At 59.4% G+C, this 23161-nt stretch overlaps 1 protein-coding gene across 3 annotated transcripts in view; it reads right to left on the minus strand.

Annotated features, from left to right (window-relative positions):
* Positions 1-23161, minus strand: part of LOC116455997 (acid-sensing ion channel 2) — a 396972-nt gene that overhangs the window by 63174 nt on the left and 310637 nt on the right. Inside the window, exon 1 of one of the 3 annotated variants that reach the window (XM_032134431.1) lies at positions 8521-9121. The exons of the other annotated variants lie outside the window; for them this stretch is intronic. Coding sequence (XP_031990322.1) covers positions 8521-9060 — 540 coding nt within the window. The 5' untranslated portion in view covers positions 9061-9121. Of the gene's footprint in view, positions 1-8520; positions 9122-23161 lie in introns of those variants that run through there. 3 annotated transcript variants of the gene reach the window in all.

Consider the following 23161-nt stretch of genomic DNA (forward strand, 5'->3'; position numbering starts at 1 on the left):
CACGGGCATCCCTGCATCCCAAAGGGCATCCCATGGGCATCCCAAAGGGCATCCCAGGATCCCAAAGGGCATCCCAAAAGGCATCCCTGCATCCCAGCCAGTTCCAGCCTGGCCTCCTGCATGGCCAAGCAATGGGAATCAGCCCTTGGATGATCCAGCTGCAAACATCTGGACAAGCAGCAGCTCCCCAGGGAGGCCGAGCCCTTCCCAGGGATGGACAATCCAGAGGGATCCCTGCAGCAGCCCGTCCCTGCTCCCGAGGATAATCCAGCAGCTTCCCTCCATCCCAGCTCCCGGAACACCCACAGCCAGGATGGAAGAAGCAAACCCAAAAGCAAAAGCTCGTCCCAGTTCCAGTTTTCTCCATCCCAGTGGGAAAAGGGGCTGATTCCGGAGCCAGCCTGGGATGCTGCAAGGCCCTCACGGCACCGTGCCCTGAGCCCAGAGGGAGGGAACAGACTCCAGAGGCCCAGGGAACTCAGGATAAATGACAGGATGGGAACAACATGGCCAAAAGAATAAAAGCTCATCCCAGCTCCAATTTCAGCCATCCCAGTGGGAAAAGGAATGGATTCTGGAGGCAGTCTGGATTGCTCATGGCACCATCAACGCTCCCAGTGGGAACAGACTCCAGGGATTTCAGGATAAATGGAATTACCCTGAGCTGGAGCAGAGGGAAGGGCAAACCCAGCAGCCCCAGGCTCCCAAGGGAACAAAGCCCAATTCCCACTGATTCCCACCCTGCACCCCTGGATTTCCTTCCCCCCCCCCACACCAGGGGCCCCTGGCACCTCCATTCCAGGAATTCCCACTCTTTGTGCACTGCTGGGAGCTGGTCCCAGGCAGATCTTGGAGCAATTAGCAAATGTTAATTAAGGCCTGGCAGAAACCCGGAGTGGGTGGGGACTGGGATTAGGGCTTTAATTCCATGAATTCTGCTGGGGGGGGCAGTAATTACTGGGAATCTATCCCTAACTCAAACAAACTCATGGTGATGACTGCAGGACCTGGAATCCCCTTTCCTGACGGATGGATGGATGCAATCGATGGAAAAGGGAAAAAACAGCAGGCAGGGAAAAAAGCACAGGAAAGTTCTGCTCAAAACCCCTCAATTCCCAAACACTCCCATCCCTCAGTTCCCAAACACTCCCATCGCTCAATTCCCAAACACTCCCATCCCTCAATTCCCAAACACTCCCATCCCTCCTCTCCACAGAAATCCCTGCACAAGGAAAGGGGTTTGGTCCGGGCTCCAACCCAGGCCAAAACTGGGAGCAGCTCCTGGGGGAAGTGGCTGAACTCCATGGAATCCTTTCCTCATGGAATTGAGGCTTTTCCTGCCCTGCCAGAAATAAAAGTTCCCATATTCCAGGAGCAGGGTCAGGAGTTGGATTCATGGATCCCTGTGGATCCCTTCCAACCCTGCACAGTCGGTCAGTCCAGGGGAGTTCTCATCCCAAAATCTTGCCCAGATGTTGGTAAAACCACCAGTGGTGCAGGATTCCAACAGCTGCCTGCACCTGGATCTGCACTGAGATCTGCACTGGGATCTGCACCTGGATCTGCACTGGGATCTGCACTGGGATCTGCACCTGGATCTGCACTGAGATCTGCACTGGGATCTGCACCTGGATCTGCACTGAGATCTGCACTGGGATCTGCACCTGGATCTGCACTGGGATCTGCACCGGGATCTGCGCCTGGAACTGCACTGGGATCTGCACCGAGATCTGCACCTGGATCTGCACTGGGATCTGCGCCTGGAACTGCACTGGGATCTGCACCGAGATCTGCACCTGGATCTGCACTGGGATCTGCGCCTGGAACTGCACTGGGATCTGCGCCTGGAACTGCACTGGGATCTGCGCCTGGAACTGCACTGGGATCTGCACCTGGATCTGCACTGGGATCTGTGCCTGGAACTGCACTGGGATCTGTGCCTGGAACTGCACTGGGATCTGCACCTGGATCTGCAGCAGGATCTGCACTGGGATCTGCGCCTGGAACTGCACTGGGATCTGTGCCTGGAACTGCACTGGGATCTGCACCTGGATCTGCACCTGGATCTGCAGCAGGATCTGCACTGGGATCTGCACCTGGATCTGCAGCAGGATCTGCACCTGGATCTGCACCTGGATCTGCACTGGGATCTGCACCTGGATCTGCACCTGGAGCTGCACTGGGATCTGCACCTGGAGCTGCACCTGGAGCTGCACCTGGAGCTGCACCGGGATCTGCACCTGGATCTGCGCCAGGATCTGCACTGGGATCTGCGCCGGGATCTGCACCGGGATCTGCACCTGGATCTGCACCGGGATCTGCACCGGGATCTGCACCGGGATCTGCACCTGGATCTGCACTGGGATCTGCACCGGGATCTGCACCGGGATCTGCACTGGGATCTGCACTGGGATCTACACCTGGATCTACACCTGGATCTGCACCAGGATCTGCACTGGGATCTGCACCTGGATCTGCACCTGGAGCTGCACTGGGATCTGCACCGGGATCTGCACCGGGATCTGCACCGGGATCTGCACCTGGATCTGCACCGGGATCTGCACCGGGATCTGCACCTGGAGCTGCACCGGGATCTGCACCTGGAGCTGCACCGGGATCTGCACTGGGATCTGCACTGGGATCTGCACCTGGATCTGCACCGGGATCTGCACTGGGATCTGCACCTGGATCTGCACCTGGAGCTGCACTGGGATCTGCACCGGGATCTGCACCGGGATCTGCGCCTGGATCTGCGCCTGGATCTGCGCCTGGATCTGCAGCGGGACCCGGGGCAGTGGGATACAAGGTGGGGGATGCAAAGGAGCCCAGCCCAGCCCCGTTCTTCCCAAATTCCGGGGATTTGCACTCCCGGCTCCCTGCACAGCCACACATCCCCAGCACACCTGTCCTGCCCCGGGCCGGCAAGGCCGGGTTCTCCTGCTGCTGCCACACGTGGAGGGAATGGAGCCTCCCAGGCAGTCACTGAGCCTTCCAAGGGCGTGGGGCTGCTGGAGCCAGTCCAGAGGAGGCCACGGAGCTGCTCCAGGGCTGGAGCCCCTCTGGAGCTGGGCTGGGAGAGCTGGGGGTGTCCACCTGGAGAGGAGAAAATCCAGGGAGAGCTCAGAGCCCCTTGCAGGGCCTGAAGGGGCTCCAGAAGAGCTGCAGAGGGACTGGGGACAGGGCATGGAGGGACAGGACACAGGGAATGGATCCCAGCGCCAGAGGGCAGGGATGGATGGGAGATTGGGCAGGAATTGTTCCCTGGGAGGGTGGGCAGGCCCTGGCACAGGGTGCCCAGAGCAGCTGGGGCTGCCCCTGGATCCCTGGCAGTGTCCCAGGCCAGGCTGGACATTGGAGCTGGGAGCAGCCTGGGACAGTGGGAGGTGTCCCTGCCAGGGCAGGGGTGGCACTGGGGGCAGAGAAGCAGCCCAGGCCCTGCTGCTGCCCAGCTTCCCTTGCTCCTCTGGGATTCCTCTGGGATCCCTCCAGCTCTCCGGAGCCGAGCAGCTCTGGCAGGGAAGGGCAGCACTGCAATCCCTGGGCTTTGTCCTTCTTCTCCCACAGCTTCTGGCCCCTCTCAGGATCCACCAGTTCAGTGCCAAACTCAGCCCTGTTTTCATTCCCCAGCCCAAGTGGACTCCAAATCCCCTCAACGCCCAACTCTGAAGGAGATCAGGAATCTCCACCCTCAGTGCCGGGCCCAGCTGAGCCCAAACCCACAGAAATCACCCCAAACCCTTCAGCCCAGCTCTCGCAGTGAACACGGGCAGCACCTGGCACAGCCCAGCCCTGACTCCTCCTTGGGTTCTCCCACCAGGAACCCAAAGAGAGCGGGATTCCCTCGGGATAACCCGGCCTCAGCTCCGCAGGGATCCCAGGCTGAGTCCAGCTGGCTCCGGGCACTTCCCTGGAGCGGCACTGGGACAATCCGGGGGCACATCTGAGGCTGCAGCCCCACATCGGCACCATTCGGCCCCACCCACGCCCCTTCCAAAGGCAACCCCACCCCCACGCCAGAGCTCTGTTCAGAAGAGAAGCCGAAACCAAAGAAGTAAAATAAAAATACGAGAGAATAAAGGTGGAAAAGGGAATTGGGTAAAACAGGTTGTGGGTGAGTGAGGAAAATCCCCAAATAAACAACCCCACATCCCGAAATTCCTGTGCAGTTAATTGTGGTGGTGCTAATTAAGGTGCTGGCAGCTATTCCAAGCTTTGGGTTTTCCAAGCTGCTGACACAGAATTCCTGTCTGCCCTCGCACCAAACCCACGGCTGAAATATCCCATTAATTCAGTGGGATAAGGCTCAGCTTCACCCCGGCCACGGGGGATTCTCTGCTGAGGAAGCAGCACCATCACAGCCCCCACCTGAGGGCTATTTTAGGAATATTCCTCAGACTTTCAGGCAAATATTCAGGAGTGTTTTTAAAAGCAGCATTGAGGTCTCTGCGCAGCTGCCACCCCATAAAGTCCCTGCTCTGGGGATAAATAAAACAGTTTAACCAAAAATAACGGAGCAAACCAAAGCATGGGCGAGCATTGGCTGCAGAGCCTTCGGGACACCCCAGAAATCCAAGGATTTCCCCAAGGATGGGGACCAAACCCTGCCACCCCTCCCAGCACAGCCCCGGCATCCCCTCTGCCCCAGGCAGAGCCACAGGTGATGATTTGATTGGGGAATTATTAAATGAGGAGATCATTAACCCTAAACCCCACCCCACGAGCAGCCCCCAAGGTGTTGGATCCGTTCACGAATTTCTCAGGATGAAAAATCATAGGAAGGAGGAAATCAATGAGCACAGCAACCGAGAGAAACATTCCAGCGACAAAGGGCTCGGAGGAATCAATCAACCCCAAATCCAGGGACCGCAGAGCAGAGCAACATCCACTTAATCCTGAGCCTCAGCTCCTCCTGGACGGGGCCATTCCAGGGAAAGCCGATCCTGAATCATGGAACTGCCCAGTTCTGGCAGCTGGATTTGGAATTTGGGAGAAGTTTTGAAAGACAGGAGCTGCTGGATGGGTCCTTCCCTTGGAATCAGCACGTGGGCATTGGGGAAGGTTGGATTTATCCAGCTCCGAGCATTTCTGGATGGTTTTGCCCCTGGAAGTGTCCAAGGCCAGGCTGGAGGGGCTTGGAGCCCCCTGGGATAGTGGGAGGTGTCCCTGCCCATGGAACTGGGCTTTAAGGTTCCTCCCAACCCAAAGCACTCCAGGATTCTTGGATAACCATCCCGACAGCCCAGTTTTAGGTCCAGCCTAAAATAAGTAAAGTCACACATTGACTGAGGGCAGGAGACTCCATCTGATCCATCAACAAATCCTCATCCTTCTGGAAAACATGGACAGGGACAACAAACCCCTCCTGGAGCAGGCTGGGAAATAATCCAGACCTGAGCCCTCCAAAATGGGATAAATCCAACTGGATCATCCCAGCCCGGCAGCCCCGAGCTCCACAGGTCAGTGCAATCCCAGATTTCCATTTATTAGGGAATAAAAGCAACGCTTCCCACACACGTTGGGATTGTTGGGCTCGCTCTCCAGTGTCCCTTTGCTTTTCCATGCTACCCACGAAACCCAACTCCCCCTGTGGTCTGAGGGGCTGGAAGGGGCAGGAATGTCCTGTGGGAGAGGGGCTGGAAGGGGCAGGAATGTCCTGTGGGAGAGGGGCTGGAAGGGGCAGGAATGTCCTGTGGGAGCTGCAGGACAAAGCTGGAAGGAGTCACAGGAGAGCAGCTCCCCCCCCAGCTCCTTTGCTCTGCTCCACATCTCAGCCAGGACTCGTTTGCTCCAAACCACCTCCGGTTTGGGCTTTCGGGGTTCTGACCTCACCTCCCCCCGCTGCTCTGGCACAGGAAAGGCTCTTGGAGCTCCTGAGCAGCTGTAAAACCTGCACAATTCTCTTTACACCCCCGTTTATTCCATTTGCATTCATCTTTTCACACATCCTGTCCTGCCTCATGTCCGTGCCCCGCTCAATCCACACGGTTTTCCTGCCTCTCCCTGGGGTTTTCCCTCCCCATCCAGAGGAGAAGCAGAAGCTCCAAGTGCCCCAGACCGCAGGGGCTGCCCCGGGCTCAGCCCCCGCAGGCAACCCCAGCTCCTGGCCGTGGCACCTCCATCCTGAACACCCATCCAGGGCGGGAAGTGCCCCGGTCCTGAGCTCTCTGACACTCCAGACCGCCGGGAAGTTGTTCCCAGAACTCCCCAAGGAACACCTCCTTCACCAGGGACTCACAGGTGGAAAAGCTCCTCAGCCTCCCCTCAAGGACAGCGCAGAGGTCACTCCCCTGTTCCTTCAGACAGGAGGGACGTGCTGGGACACGGGGAGGTGGCACCAAGGCCCCGCACCTGCTGCGGGCAGAGCCGGGGCAGGGAGAGCAGATCCAGCTGGTTCCTGGCACAGGGATTCCCCTCTCCCTCCAGCCCCTCCGGGGCACGGAACCTTTGGCATGGGAAGGATATTTTCCCTATTTCCTCAGCTGAACAATTCCCTCAGTGCTGTGAGCTCCCGGGGAGAATCTCAGGGATCACAGCCCCTGATTCCCTCCCTCCCTCGCAGCCTCGGGAAGCAGCTTCTGGGACCTTTCCGGGATGGCTGGAGGAGACCCCGCTCTCAGCCCCCGTGCTGGCACCAGCAGCAGCTGCAGCGCCGGGAATGCCCAATTCCGTCCCCGAGCAAGTCCTGCAGCCCTCCCAGGGCAGCCAGAGCAGCGCTCCGGGATTTCTTTTTCCCGGGACAATGGGAACCTGTGCCGGGTTTGCCGCACCTCGGAAGAAGCAGGAGTTCAGTGAAGGCTGCACTCAGCCCCTCCCGGCCCCAGCCAAACGCCACCAGATCCTGACCTGGCGTCTGGCAGGGGGAGGCAGCTTTTCCCCACCGCGCACTGCCTGTTCCTGCTGTGGTTCCCGAATTTCCTCATGCCGCGGCAGCGGATTGTCCTGCTGGAAGGGGCCTGTCTCAATATCCCATTTTATTTAGGATTTTCCCTCCAGCTGTGCCACTCCTGCTCCTGTTTGCAGCAGCAGCTGCCGCCTGCACAGCCCGGGCAGCTCCCTCCATCCCGCAGGGAGTCCCTCCCTCCTCCCCTGCACGGTTTAGCAGCTGACGTGACAGGTCCAAAGGGACAATTCCGGCTGATTTCCAGGCTGCATCCCAGGCAGAGCCGGGAATTCAGCTCCTCTCCGGCGCTCGCAGCTCCCACACAGAGTTTGATCGCTCCCCACAGACCCCGGCCCCGCTCCTCGCAGGGTGTTCAATCACAGCCGCCCCTCCCGGTATCTGCAGGATCAGAGCAGCAGAATATTCCAGCACCAGCAACATCCCGCTGCTCCCAGGGCAGCACCGCCGGGTCCTTCCCGTGCCTCTGGTTCCAGCTCTCACTCAGTCTCCTCCCAGCACATCCCAGCAGTCCCACCGGGATATCCCTAGCAGGGATCCCACTCCCAGTGGTTTGTAAAGCTCTGCCCTGAGTTCTGGGCTGATCCTAAACCCCGCTGGTTCATCGGGGCTCAAACACCTCCCGGATCAGCTCCGATCAGCAAAGCTCCGCATCCCAAAGCACCCCAGGCGGCACAGCCCCACAGCAGCAGTTCCAGGGGCTCCCGGGAATACTCAGGGAGCCCAAGGAGTCCGGACGGAGCGCGGGGGGCCCGGACACGGCAAAGCCCAGCGGGATGGGCAGGGCTGGGTCGGACCCGCGCTGCAGCCACAGCGCACCTGGGGCAGCTCGGCTTGGACAGGGGAAAAATGCGGGTGCGACTACGCGGGGAGCAAAAGGGAACGTGGGACAGAAGCGGCGAGGATGGTGCAACATTAATTTAATTATTTCTAATTAAAGCCCAAGGCAGCAGCCAGCCTCTCACATGCCAGAGAGAGTCACCCCTAGACCAGAGAGCATCGATGCGGGCCGGCGGAGAAACCGGCGAGAGGGAAAGCGCTCCGTGGGCAGCGACTCGCGGGGGGCTCCCGAGGGGCTCCCGGGCCGGGGGGGCCCTGCCGGCCATGCGGACCCGCCGGACTCACCGGGACCCGCCGGACCCTCCGGACCGCCGCGACCCCGGAGCGCTCCGGGCACCGTGGGAAAACGCGCAGCGAGCGGCGGCGGGGCCGGGACCGGAGCGGGGAGGGGGACACGGACCGGGACCGATGCGAGCCGGGGCTTCCCGGATCGACAGGACCCGGAGGTCCCTTGGACCGACACGAACCAGGTACACGGACCAGAACCGACAAGAACCGAGGGTCCCTCGGACCGAGAGGAGACGGGGACACGGACCAGAACTACACGGACACGGAGGTCACCTGGACCGAAATCAGCCGGGGGTCCCCGGACCGACACGAACCGGGGATACGAACCGGGGATACGGACCGGGACCAACACGACCCGGGGGTCCCTCGGACCGAGAGGAGCCGGGGATACGGATCAGAACCGACACGACCCGGGGACACGGACCAGAACCGACACGACCCGGGCAACCGCGGGCCGGAGCCGAGAGCAGCCGGGGCTCCCGGTGCGCACTCACCGCGGAGAAGTTGTGCGGGCCGCAGAGCTCGCCGCGGTACTTGCAGGACAGCAGCATGTCCTCCAGCTGGTGGCCCAGGCGGTCCATGAAGTCGGCGCTGATGCCCTCGTAGTGGCGGGGAGGCAGAAAGAGGCGGAAATCGGCCAGTTTGGCGAACCAGCGCAGCCGCGCCTCGTCGGCGCGCAGCAGCTCGGTGAGCAGCGGCCGCGCGGTGCGGTTGGGCAGCAGCAGCCCCAGCCAGTGCCCCGCGTAGTACAGGTCGCCCTTGGAGAGGCGAGGGAAGCGCAGCGGGTTGTTGTTGCACAGCGTGACGGCGGGGAAGGGCAGCTGGCGGCTCCACTCGGTGCGCACGCGGGTGTGCGAGGGGAAGGCGAGCCAGTGCAGCAGGCGGTCGGAGGACCAGGCCAGCAGCAGCCCCAGCGCCGTGCAGAAGGCGAGCACCCAGAGCGCCCGGCGCGCCGGCGCCGCCCGCGCCGAGCACATGAGGCGCAGCCCGTGCAGCCGAGTGCGCAGCGCCGGCGCCCGGCGCCCCCGCGCCATGGGCGCTCCCCTCCTCCTCCCGCTCCTCCCGCCGCCGCTCGTCCTCCTGCGGGCCGGGCTCAGGGCGAGCAGCGCCGCGCCATCCCCGGGCCCCCCGCCGGCTGCGGCCCCGAGCGGCGGGGGCAGCGCCCGCGGGCGGCCCGCGGCCCCGAGCTGCGCGGCGGGCGGCAGTTCCGGCAGCGCGGCATGCCGGGCCCGGGGCCACCGGGGCCACCGGCGCCGCCCGCCCCTGTCCCTGTCCCTGCCCCTGTCCCTGCCCCTGTCCCTGCCCGGCCGCGCCGCTCACATCCCGCGGTACCGCGCCCCGCCCGACACCGGCCCCGAACGAGCCCCGCCGCGACCTTGCCCGGCTCCGACCCCGAGGCCCCCGGGACCCCCGGGGGGGAGAGCGCTGCGGGACCCCCGCGCTACCCCCGGCCCGCGCCCGCCCGCCCCGCGCCGCGCCCGCCCCGCGCTGCCATCGCCGAGCGCTCCGCCGGGCGCGCCCTGGCCGCGGGCAGCGAGCGGCGGCGGCGGCAGCAGCAGCAGCAGCAGGAGGAGGAGGCTGAGGAGGAGGAAGAGCGGGGCGAAGCTTCCCGAGGTGCCAGTCCCGGCCGCTCGGCGCTCGGGAGGCGGAGGGAGCGATGCTCGGCGCCGATCGCGCCGCTGCCTCCCCGGAGTAGCCCCCTCCTCCTCCTCCTCCTCCTCCTCCTCCTCCTCCTCCTCCTCCGCCCCCCCATTATCCCCCGGCTGCCGCCGGCCCCGGCTCCCCCCGCTGCCTCCTCCCTCCTCCGGCAGGAGTTTGTTTTTCTGCTTTTCAGCAGCCCCGGGGGAGAACATAATACCAAGCAAAGCCTGGGGAAAGGCGGGCGAGGCTTGAAGCGGGCTCCGTGCGGCCGCTGCCTTCCGGGGAGGGGGGAACGGCTTTGGAGGGGGCTCGGGGCTTTCTGCTCTCCGTGCCGAAGCTGCTCCCCGCTCCCAGGGAACGAGTGGGAAAGGGAGAACCGCGCTCATGGCAGCATCGCCCCCGCCCCTCGCTGCCCCTGTGCCCCTCACCCCGAGCCTGCAGAGCCCTTTGGGTTCGGGGGCTCCTCCTGCCCCGCGTCGGACACCGAAAAAGCCCCTTTCCCCCAGCACCCTGCGCGACGGGAGTAACTCGGGGTGCGGATTGGCATCCTCGGGATTGCTGAGCTCGGATCTCTGGAAGCGGCTGCCGTTACCTTCATTTTGCTTTCAAACAGTACGGAGAAACATCCCCCTAATTGTGTCCAATTAAGCTGTAAGTGCCGGTAACTGCTCCGAATCCCCTCTGATATTTTTTTTTCTCTCGGAATTAATTTTCCCTGTGCATTTGGAGCCGTATATTTTTACCCAATAGATGGAGTCGTTACAGCCTGGTTCTCTCCAGCCTCTCCCCAAGAGTTGCTTTTTTATCGTGGCAAAGCCGCGAACGTGCAGCAGCCGCGGCTCGGGGGGCAGCCGGCCCAGAATCCTGGAAACCCGGGGGGAATGGGATCGAGGGGCTGAGCCTGTGCCCTGCAGGCCCGGGGCGGCGGCAGCAGCACAAACACTGGGTGGGCTCCGCTCGGTGCCCTCAGATAACTCGGGTGGTTTTTCCAGAGCTCGTGTCCGTGCTCGGGAGCATTTTCCCGATTTTTAGCGCTGCTCAGAAGCAGCAAATCCTTCCCAACCCCCAGCATGGGCCGTGACCTTTCCTAACCGAGTGGGAAAAGGCCAGCGGTTCCGTATCCATCGCAGCGGGATCTCCGGCAGCTCCAGGGAGCCTCTCCTGCCGTTTTCCAGCGGATCCCGGCTCGTTTCTCCCCGCCGCCTGTTGAAGGCAGTGGGAGTTTTTCCCCTTGGCTCCCTCTCAGGATAATCAGCATCCCAAGTGCTTCCCCACCAGGCGGGCTGGGGCTCTTTTATCCATGATTTATTGCCACAAACCCAAGGAAATAAAAGGTGCCCAACCATAAACATCCCTGTCCAAGCGCGTCCCAACCCTGGCACAGCCGGGCCGGGCTCCCTGGCGGTGCCCGGCTGCCAGAACCCAGCCCAGCCCTGCACTGTGGCCTCTTCCTCGGTTTCCCCTCTTCCCCTTCTCCCAAAGGTTTTTCACTCTGCTTTTCGGGCAGGGCCAGCCTGGCAGAAGGGGCCTGGGAAGGAACGAGCAGCCGGTTTGCACGGGCAGCGGCTTTTTCCTTAAATCCACTCCAAGAGATCCGCTCAGATCTCCCGATCTCTTACAGGGAAGAACTTCAGCTGATGGCAGAGGCAGTGGGACAGCCGAGGCCACTGGAGCTGCAATCCCAAAGATTCCCCATGAAAACATTCCAAAGCCAAACCAGACCTGACCGTGACATTCCAAGGTATCACCCGTGGGACACCTCCCCAGCCTTTGGAAGTTCTCTCCGTGTTTTCAGTTGTTTGGGAAAGCTGCTCATTCCCTCCTTCCCTGCAGCCGAGCCCTGGGTAATTCCTCATGCAGCCAGAGCAGCTCAAAAGCTCATTGGGCCTAATTAAGCCCAATAAGAAATAATAGAGCTGATCAATAAATATTGCTAATTAACCAACAAGTTGCTTGAACATTATCCCTTGGGCTGGGTGAGTCTCCTGCTTCTGGTGGAGAATGGATTTGGGGTTCCGTAGTTTGGAATCCTTGACAACTTCAGGGAATCATTGTGGGAGAATTCCGGCACTGCCCCCAAGACCTCCCCTGTGTGCGCCAAGAGGGGACAGGAAGACGAAGATTCGGAAGTTGTTCCAACCAAAAGCTTTGGCTTCTTTTGAAACTTCATTTCCACCTCAAACATCGACTCAGGTGAAGACAAAAAGGATAAAGAAAAGCTTGAAACCCCCTGGAAGGGAATCATGAAACTTTGTTCTGCTGGATACTATTATTATTATTATTATTATTATCATCATCATCATCATTATTATTTCATCCTGGAAGGGAGCAAAAGGAGGGAGGATCCAACCCCAAACTCCTCTTCCAGACTCTCACAGGGTGACTGGAACCCCCCTTCCCTGGCCACACTCCCCCCATGTCCATCGGAGCATCCCGGGGGATTTATGGGATTTATCCCATTGCTCTCCCGAGCAATTCCTGCCGGGTGAGTGGGCAGCAGATTTATCCCCGTTTGGTGCCCCTGGGATCGGCCCCGGACATGGAGCAGCTCTGGGACATCACCTGCTCTGCTGAGCTTTTGGGGACCTAAAGCAGGGGGAGCAATCACAGGGATGGCATCAAATGGGGCAGGATGGGGCTTGGACTTTGGGAAAGAATTCCTGGCTGGGAGGGTGGGGAGGGGCTGGGATGGAATTCCCAGAGCAGCTGGGGCTGCCCTGGATGCCCAGCAGTGCCCAAGGCCAGGCTGGAGCAGCCTGGGACAGTGGGAGGTGTCCCTGGGGGTGGCACTGGGTGGGTTTAAGGTCCCTTCCAACCCCAGCCATTCCAGGGTTCCAGGACCAACCTTCCAGTGTCGGGTTTTGTGCTGCCAGAGCCCCTGGAATACGAGGGTGGGGATTTTCAGCTCTCAGGAGCTCCAGGAGAACAAGGGGCAGATACTGAGAGGCCACGTGGTCCCCAGGCAGGGCTCAGGCCCCGTGGGCTGGGAATGGGATCCCTTTTCCAGCACAGGAACACCTCCAGGAGCAGGAGCCTGGCACCGCTGGGCACAGCTGGGCACAGCTGGGTGCACCCATCCTGCAGGGCCCTGCCGGGGCTGGGCCGAGCTTGGGGACGCAGGGAGCCCCCAGGGACGGGTGTGACCCCACAGCCCCTGGGATGGGTGTGACCCCACAGCCCCCAGGGACGGGTGTGACCCCACAGCCCCTGGGATGGGTGTGACCCCACAGCTCCTGGGGATGGGTGTGACCCCACAGCTCCTGGGACGGGTGTGACCCCACAGCCCCCAGGGATGGGTGTGACCCCACAGCTCCTGGGGATGGTGTGACCCCACAGCTCCTGGGATGGGTGTGACCCCACAGCCCCCAGGGATGGGTGTGACCCCACAGCTCCTGGGATGGGTGTGACCCCACAGCCCCCAGGGATGGGTGTGACCCCACAGCTCCTGGGATGGGTGTGACCCCACAGCTCCCGGGGATGGGTGTGACCCCACAGCTCCTGGGGATGGGTGTGACCCCACAGCCCCCGGGGACCGGTGTGACCCCACAGCTCCTGGGGATGGTGTGACCCCACAGCCCCCAGGGATGGGTGTGACCCCACAGCCCCTGGGATGGGTGTGACCCCACAGCTCCTGGGATGGGTGTGACCCCACAGCCCCCAGGGATGGGTGTGACCCCACAGCTCCCGGGGATGGGTGTGACCCCACAGCTCCTGGGGATGGGTGTGACCCCACAGCCCCCAGGGATGGGTGTGACCCCACAGCTCCTGGGATGGGTGTGACCCCACAGCTCCTGGGGACCGGTGTGACCCCACAGCTCCTGGGGACGGGTGTGACCCCACAGCCCCCAGGGATGGGTGTGACCCCACAGCTCCTGGGATGGGTGTGACCCCACAGCCCCCAGGGATGGGTGTGACCCCACAGCTCCTGGGATGGGTGTGACCCCACAGCCCCCAGGGACGGGTGTGACCCCACAGCTCCTGGGATGGGTGTGACCCCACAGCTCCTGGGATGGGTGTGACCCCACAGCCCCCAGGGATGGGTGTGACCCCACAGTCCCCAGGGACGGGTGTGACCCCACAGCCCCTGGGATGGGTGTGACCCCACAGCTCCTGGGATGGGTGTGACCCCACAGCCCCCGGGGACCGGTGTGACCCCACAGCTCCTGGGATGGGTGTGACCCCACAGCCCCCAGGGACGGGTGTGACCCCACAGCTCCCTGGGATGGGTGTGACCCCACAGCTCCTGGGATGGGTGTGACCCCACAGCCCCCAGGGATGGGTGTGACCCCACAGCTCCCTGGGATGGGTGTGACCCCACAGCTCCTGGGATGGGTGTGACCCCACAGCTCCTGGGGATGGGTGTGACCCCAGAGTCCCCAGGGACGGGTGTGACCCCACAGCTCCTGGGGACGGGTGTGACCCCACAGCTCCTGGGGTCGGGGTGAAATGAGCCAAGAACGTGTTCTGCACCCCCCAAACCTTCCGGAAAAATTCCCTGCTCTACCCAAGCCCTGCAGGAACAATTCCTGCTGGAGCCAGAAAGCCACGGAACGCCTGGAAATTGGGGTTTCCATGGAAGCCACCACTCGGCCCTAATTCCAGCCCTAATTCCAGCCCTGTGCCTCAGATCCCAGAGGATGTGACAACCCCACCCAGAGCGAGCCCGGGGCCGCAGAGCTTTGGGGAACCCCCGAAACATCCCAAGGGGTTGAGGTTGTTTTCCTTGGGGTCGTTTTATTTCCCATGCAAATAAACGAAATAAATGCTTGGGCTTCCCGCTGGGAATTCCTCCCAAGGACCTGAGGGGATTTCGGGGGCTGCAGTGGTTTGGGGCCATTTGTTTTGAATGCAGGAGGTGAAATATTCCATCCACACCAAACACATTGGGAGCACATAAATAATGCCAGGATTCCTGGATCTGCCACTTCTGCCCGGCAGCACCAGAGGAGTAAAAACGTTTGGATTTCATAACCCTGCTCCAAAACAAAAAAATAGGGAAACGTTGGATATCTCATTTCCAGGGCCTTGTGTGTGTTTAAAGGAAAAAGCCCTGGAGAGATCAAACAGACACCCAAGGGAGCCGAGGTGCTGCTGCTCCTTTGGGAATTGCACCGGGAAATGAGGTGGGATTTTCCAGGGTTGCACAGAGGGATTATTTGGGAAGATTTCAGGAGGAGCCAGATCCTGGCTGGGCTGGGGACCCTGCCCGTGGGGGATCCCTGCACATCCCAAAGGATTTAATCCTCCTTCATCCCGGTTTTTGGAGGGGACACGTGGCTGATCCAGGGGCGGAATTTGGGGATCAGCTGTGGATGTAAGGCTCTGTTCGTGCCACACATGGCAGGGCTGTCACGTGGCCCTTAATTAGCGAGGTCTGCTTTAATTGGTATTTCCTGGCAGAGCCATTATTCCCAGCCTTCCTTAAAGGAATAAAATGCTAATGCACGAATAAATGTGTTTATAGAGACGGATATTTAAATATCTGCTTCTTTTCCTTCTGCAGGTAGGGAGGAGGAAGGATTTGGATCTATTTTAATCTCCCAGCTGGCATCCTCCCAATTATCTCCTTTCCCCCCTGTTTTCCATTTCCCTGCCGAAGAAAAGAGGGGAGGGAATGAAACAAATGAAAAACCTCTGGATTTGGGAAGGATGGATTTGAACAGGAATTCTTTGGAGCAAATTAAACAGCAAAGTTCTCGTGGCCTCCTCGTATCGAATTCCTTCGATGCCCTCAGGAATGGGCATCCTGGGCCTGCCAATTCCCAGGAACTGGGCACAGCCCAGCTCCCGCTCCAGTGCTCTCCGTGGATTTTGGAGGCCCCAGGGCTGGCCAGGAGCGTCCCCTCCATCCCTGGGGGGCCCCAAAGCTTTGTCCAGGGGTTATAAAAAAGTCATGGAATGGTTTGGGTGGGAAGGGACCTTAAACCCACCCAGTGCCAGCCCTGCCCTGGGCAGGGACACCTCCCACTGTCCCAGGCTGCTCCCAGCCCCAATGTCCAGCCTGGCCTGGGCACTGCCAGGGATCCAGGGGCAGCCCCAGCTGCTCTGGGAATTCCAGCCCAGCCCCTCCCCATCCTCCCAGCCAGGAATTCCCAATTCCCAATATCCCATCCAGCCCTGCCCTCTGGCACTGGGATCCATTCCCGTGTCCTGTCCCTCCAGCCCGTGTGACAATGAAGGGACACAGACGGTCCCTGAGCTTTGGGGCACTGCTCCCATTCCCTGCTGGAATTATCCTGGATCCAGGCAGCCCCTGGGGAAGCACAGCAGGAAAAAGGGGAAAGAGCAGCTTTGAAAGGAGCCCTGAATGTGCAGGGACAGGGAATCCATGGGACACATCCAGGGGCTGGGGAATGATTCCATCCTCAGGAGGACAAAGAAGATTGGAATATTGGATATTGGATATTGAATGTTAGATATCAGATATTGGATATTGAATGTTGAAAATTGAATATTGAATGTTGAATATTGAGTATTGAATATTGAATATCAAATATCGAATATTGAATATCGAATATCGAATATTGAATATCGAATATTGAATGTTGAATATTGAATGTTGAATAACAAATACTAAATATTAAATATCAAATATCGACTATTGAATATTGAATATCATCCATTTTCTGGCTCTCAGACACGCAGATCATCCCAATTTTCTCCCTGAACCTCTGAACTTCAGGGCTTTAGGGCTTCTCTGCTCCTGTTCATTTTCCTTTTCCTTTTTTCCCAGTTCCTGAAGGGCTGGAATTGGCTGGGAGCTGCTGCCCGGGGGAGCCGTGGTTTGGCTGCTCCTGCTTCCCTTGGGATTTCAGTCCCGCTCCGAGGCTCTCCCTGCTCCGTGTGCGGCACCCCGGAGATGTCCTGCCTTCACTCAGAGGGAATCTCGGGCAGGAAAATCCTCCTGAGCTCATTTTGCTCTTCAGACCTGGCTCGTTCAGGGCTTTGGTCCCGAGATGTGGATGGGAGCTGATCCATGTGGGATTGGGCATCACCTTCCTTTAGGATTGGGCATCTCCTACAGCTTCCTTTGGGATTATTCAGGACCTACACCCGTATTTAGGATTAGGCATCACCTCTGGATCTGGCAGTGGGATGTGCCCGTGGGAATGCAGGAGGGAGCTCCCAGCCTCCCTGTCTTGGGGGATCATTCTGGAAACCCCATGGGAAGAAGCCTGGAGTGGGCTGGAGGCTCCTCTGCACCTGCCCTGACCCCAAAGCTCCCGTTTCCAAGAGGAACAGCACCTGGAAAAGCAGAGCCTGGAGCTTCCCAGGGGACAGGAGCCTGTGGGTCACCCTGGGACAGCTGGGAGGGTCCTGCTGGACACTCCATGTCCCCCCTGTGCCTGGAGAGACAATTCCCTGCTAATTCCCCCCTTCCTGAGCCCTTTTCCCTCCCGTTAAATTCACTGGACCTTGCAAATCCAGAGGAAAACTGCTCCGTGTTTGGATGCTGGAGAGGATGGAAAACTCTTCTCTCCCAGGGAGTTTGGCTTCCAAACCAAGTTCGGGAAGCAATTCCTTGAGTTAAGATTTATTCCTTGTCTTTCCAAGGACTTTGAAGGCTCTCCTGGCAGCCAGGTGGGAAAAGGGAAAAAAGCCTTTTCTCCTCAGACCTGGCGATGTTTCAAGTCCAAGGGGCTGCCACATCCCTGTTTTTATGGCAGCAGGAGGGACGTGGGGAAATGAGGTTTTGAATCCTGAAGGATAAAAGGGGTCACCTCCACATCAGCCTCCGATCCCACAGCGCCAGGACCATGTCTGGAGGTTCCTTTATTCCCTGAATTGGCTGGAAAACAAATATGGAACTGCCTGGGCCACTCTGGAGTCTCCCCATGGAGGTTTGGGCTGGAATTTTTGGGATTGAACAGCCCTGGAGTGGTCCCTGGATCAGCCCCTGGAGCTGGCACTGAAACCTCCCCATTCCCAAATCCATTTGTTCCTGGGATTTGGGGCACAGGAACTGCAGGGAAATTTGCTGCTGCAAAAATTCCCATTTCGGGGTTGGAGTAATTGGCTCCGAGTGGGGAATCATGGAATGGTTTGGGCTGGGAGGGACCTTGAACCTCATCCCTGTTCCAGCTGCACCTCCCACTGTCCCAGGCTGCTCCAAGCCCCGTCCTTGGCCTGGGACACTGCCAGGGATGGAAGAGCAGGGGGTGGGGATGATTCCAGAGGCGACAGCAGGAAGGTCACCAGAGCTGGGGGCTTTGGGAACAGGAGAGGTTTGGGATGGTCCCTGTGCCACGTTCCCGTTCCGGCTCATCCCTGCTCCCGCTCCGGAGGCTCCGGCCGAGCGCCGGGGTCACCTTGGAGGAATCAATAAATGCAATTATTGTAAAAACCCCCGGAGCACCTGAGGGATGGGCCTGGAAGCACAAACAGCTCTGACCTGACCCTGCTCCCTGGGAAGGCTTGGGAGACTCCCAGACTTTGCAGAAATCCGGGAGAATTCCGTGCTCCTTCCCGAGGGAAGCAGCCCCTTTCTGCACGCGGCAAAGCCTCCCCCTCTGCATCAAAAAAAGCTTCAATTCCTGTCAAAAATCCCTTCAAAGGATCAAATCTGACAGCCCCAAAGCTGCTCCAGTTCCTCGCAGATTCCGTGGGAATGCTGCCAGCCATTCCAGCGATTCCAGCACGGCTTCATTCAGGCAATTTCCAGCGTGGAAATCCCAGGTGACTGCGACCTCTCCGTGCACCAGCGGCTGCTGCAGGAGAATTTGGGAATTTTCACCTCCTTCCTGTGGATTTCCAGGACTGGAGGCCCCAGGGTGGGTGCGGAAGCTCTGTCCCACTGACATCCCCGTTATTTTGGCACAGGGAGTATCCGTGGGGATCCGGGGAAGTGGGGCAGGCTGGAAGCAGAGGCAGGTAAGTGCCACCTGCGGAGCTGCCAAACTGAAGGGATCCAGAGAATTTTCCTTTGGCAGCCTGACGGTGACAGCAGTTGTGTGGGAAGATTAATGGAGAAAAGGTTGGATAAAATAGAAGCTCCATCCCGAAGTTTTTCAGCTGCTTTTTCGCAGTTATGTAATTGTCAACGACATTGATTTTTATAAAAACCCGCAAACAACACCGGGAAACTTGGAATGTTTTGGGCTGGATTCTGCTCCTGCTGCCAGAGGAGGGAATTCGGGGTTTTCTTGGATTTCAGGGCAGTTTCAGGCTGATTTTCAGGGATGAGAAGCAGGATTTGGCTCTCAATAGCCTTGGAATGCCACTGGAGCTGTGCAGGGAGGGGAGAAGGGGCTGAGCTGGCACAGCCAGGGATTGTCCGGGTTTGTATCCAGCCAGAATTCCCTGTACGGGCTGTTCCTTGAAAATCAGCATCAGCACGGATCGGGATTGCACCTGGAGCGGACTCCAAGGGCTTTTCCAGCCTGAGTGATTCCATGACCTGTGACCTCTCCAGGTGCCTCTGGCACCTGAGGAGCTTTGGGGATTCCTGGCTCCCATCCCATGGATCCAGAGCTGGGGGCCAAGGTTAAAACCAGGGGTGAGTTTTTAGTGGGAATGCTGGGAGTTGGTCCAAGGCTTGGACTCGGTGACCTTGGAGGTCTTTTCCAGCCCCGGTGATCCTGGCTGGCACCTGGAGGAGCAGCAGGAGATTCCCATTCCCAGCTCATCCAGGATCACCCCCAGCCCCCTGGGCTCCCAGGGCTCTGCTCAGTCCCTGGATTCTGACCCTGGGACACAGGGACAGGACATTGGGAAAAGATGGGAACGGAGCCCTCAGAGTGCCTCAGTTTCTCTGGATACAGCAGCAGGATTCCAGGCCCAGGCTGAGACAAGATCCAGGACTGGCTCAGGTCAGTCCTGGCCTCTCTCCTGCCAGGATCCAGCCCCTGGAAGCTGTTCCCTCTCCCATTCCAGCCTTCAGGACTTTTTCATGGAATCATGGAATGGTTTGGGTGGGAAGGGACCTCAATGCCCCTCCAGCCCCACCCCTGCCCTGGCAGGGACACCTCCCACTGTCCAGGCTGCTCCCAGCCCCAATGTCCAGCCTGGCCTGGGCACTGCCAGGGATCCAGGGGCAGCCATGGGATAACCCTTCCCACTCTCCCAGGAGAGAATTCCTTCCCAATATCCCATCCAAATCCGCCTTTTTTTACCCTCTCCTTTAATGCCTCCCTGTGTTCTCCAGCCTCTGGCTCCTCCGGTGGCTGACAAGGAATTGTTTTATTATTCAAAATCCCTGCTTTTTTCTTTCATGGAATCCCATGGGAAGGCAAAAGGAAGGGAGCTCCTGGATGGAAAAGCCCTGGAGGGATGAAACCGCAGTAGGAAAAGGTTCCCCCTTCCAGGACTAGCTCTGCCTTGGTGTGAGGATCTTGTCAGGATTTATTTTCCTGAAGAGACATTCCCTGAAGGAATATCCCCAGTGTTTCTGGGAATGTTTGAATCCATTCTCTTCCCCCTCTGAGGAAAAGGGGTTTGCTCCGGGTGTAAAAGGCACAAGGACGACATTCCTGGTCTTTTTTGTTTCCTCTCTGTATCTCCCCCAAAATACCGGATACATTTCTATTCAGAATTCCCCTCTCTCCTCCTTTTGCAGCCTTGGATGTGGCTGGATGAGCACATGGAGCCTCCCTGAGCCGTGGGTAATGGGCTGGATGATTCTCCACGATTTTCTCCGAGTTTTTTCCCTTCCCAGGGCTATTTCCTCTCTGGAGTTGATATTTTAAAACAATTTCCCTGGAGATGTAAAAGCTCCCTGGAGAATGGGAAAGCTTGACTGGAAACGCCCCCATCAAACCCTTCCTGATCCCTGCTCCGTCCTCTTGGGCAGCTCCCTCCTGCAGGAATTTGAGGATTTTAGCAACTTCTCCATTTTTTTTTTAAATTTAGTCCTTAATTTTGGGAACAAGGAAGGATTTGTTCCCGTGCCCAGGTGCCAGCTGTAAAATCTGGGAATGAACACGTTCCCATCTTCCTTCTTCCCTTTGCCACCATCAATTCCCCGGTGCCAGGAGCTGATGGGAGTCAGGAGACTCCAGATAAGCGGGAATCAGAGCTGGGAATCTGCCAGGTCAGGGATCAGCCCCAAAGCTCCCCCTCAATCCTCCCACACGAAGCAGGAGCGTTTATTTTCCCTGTGGCTCCCCCTCGGTTTCCATGCAGCATCTCCTGCCTTCCCATTTATCCTTGGAAGTGGGGACACCGTGGGTTTGTCACAGCTCTGGGATGGAGGGGAAGGGACTGGGATGAGACATTTCCACAGGGACACGAAAAATCCCTCAGTCCCTTCCTCGCTGGGGTGTTTTCCATGACAATGGGGTTCCTGTCCTCATTCCCATCCCCTTGTGCACCGCTCCCCCCCCCGGAGCTGTTCCCAGGGTCATTGCCCAGCACAAATAATCGGGAATTCCCATTTATTTCCCTCTGCTTTTCCGTACGCAGTCACGTGGTGCTCCTGGGGGATAACTGGGAACACCTGATGCCGACCTGGGACATGGGAGGAAGAATTCCAGATGCTGCTCTTGGAGCCAAGCTGAGGGGAATGGGGCATGGGAAGCTTTTCCTGGGACAGCTGGAATTGTTCTCCACGAGGGCTTGTGCAGCTCTGGGGCTGGAATCACTTCCCGTGCTGGGAATGCAGCTCCTGCCTCACCCGATCCCAGCTGGAGTGGGTTTGGGTCACCTGGGCAAGGGCCCTGCGCTGCTCCGGGCCTTGGGGACACCTGGGAGCGATCCCGCTGTGTGTTTGTGTGCCACAGGCTGCAGCTGTTGGGATCTGGGAAGGAATTCCTGGCTCAGAGGGTGGGGAGAGGCTGGGATGGAATTCCCAGAGCAGCTGGGGCTGCCCCTGGATCCCTGGCAGTGCCCAAGGCCAGGCTGGACATTGGGGCTGGGAGCAGCCTGGGGCAGTGGGAGGTGTCCCTGCCCAGGGCAGGGCTGGGATGGGATGAGCTTTAAGGTCCCTTCCTGCCCAAACCATTCCAGGATTCCCAGATTCTCGGGATGCCTGGCCCCGGCTCTGCAGGGATTGCTGAGGGCCCTGCATGGGCCGGGCTCCCCATCACTGATCTCTCGATTCCCCAGGAGGGGAATTCCTAATTCCACCTTGCCTTACCCGAACGGAGCATTTGGGGGAATCCCGGGGCTTTTCCAGCCCATCCACAGAGCAGACCCAAGAGCTCTGGGGGAGGAGGGGCTGGAATTTGGGCTCAGCCCTTGGGAGGCTCCCGGGGTCGGGGAATCTCCTCCCGAGCCGCTCCTCACACAGCCGATCAGAGCTGGGGGATGCCCTCGGATGCTTTCGAGAGCTGCTTTGAAGGATCAAAATCCCAGATTCCCGTCGCTTCCAGCCGCTCTGCTTTGCCCGACGCCCCCCGTGTTTGGATAGAGCCCCTCAGCACCCGCGGCAGGTGTGACACGGCTCAGAAATAACCATGAGCCGCAGTTCCCTGCAGCTCAAACATCCTGAACAAAGAGCTGCGAGCGTCCCCAGGCACGGCTCCTACCCGAGCCTGCTCCATCCGCGTTCAGGCCGCTTCCCGGGGCATCCCTGCCGAGGAGCGGGGCTGCATCAGGAGTTCCCAGCGCACCGAGGGAGAAGGGGCTGCTCTGGCACGGGGACATCCAGGGGCAAGATCAAACTCCGGAATATTTCACCATCTGGGAGTGATTGCTGAGCGCTCCGGGCTGATAAAGCCCCTCCCGGACAGGGTGACACTGGCAGAGCCGGAGCTGCTTTGGCCCTGGGGTCGGTGGGGAGGGGGGGCAGGGATTGGAGCCCTCGGAAAGGCTCTGTGGGATTCCCTCCCTGCCTGGAGCAGCCGGAGCTCCCTGGAAAAGGGGCTGAGCCTTGGAGGTTGAAATTAGGGCTAAATTAAGAGCCACCCCCGGCAGTGCCCGGGGTCAGGGGTGCAGGAGCAGGGAGCACCCGAGGCTTTGGGGTCACTCCCAGAGGCAGCAGCGTTTCCCTGCTCGCGGGGTGAGCATTTTTCACCTTCCTCCTCATCCCAGACTCCCAGAACGGGCTGGGTTGGAAGGGATGTTTAAAACCTCTCTCATCCCACCCCTGCCCTGGCAGGGACACCTCCCACTGTCCCAGGCTGCTCCCAGCCCCAATGTCCTGCCAGGGATCCAGGGGCAGCTACAGCTGCTCTGGGAATTCCAGCCCAGCCCCTTCCCACCCTCCCAGCCAGGAATTCCTTCCCAATATCCCACCCAGCCCTGCCCTCTGGCACTGGGAAGCCATTCCTTGTGTCCTGTCCCTCCATGCCTTGTCCCCAGTCCCTCTCCCATCTTTCCTGTAGGTTCTCGTCAGGTCCTGGAAGGTCACAATGAGATCACCCCCGGTCTCTTCTCCAGGCAGAACAATCCCAACTCTCTCAGCCTTTCCTTGCGGGAAGGGACGGGAAGGGACGGGAAGGGAAGGGAAGGGAAGGGAAGAGAAGGGGGAGCTGAGCAGCCTCTCCCTGGCTGGAGGAATTGGAACCCCAGAGCGGTTTGGGCTCCCTGGAGAAGTCACCACGAACCAGGACCTGG

Source organism: Corvus moneduloides, chromosome 26 (assembly GCF_009650955.1).
Source record: "Corvus moneduloides isolate bCorMon1 chromosome 26, bCorMon1.pri, whole genome shotgun sequence".
Taxonomy (NCBI): Eukaryota; Metazoa; Chordata; class Aves; order Passeriformes; family Corvidae; genus Corvus; species Corvus moneduloides.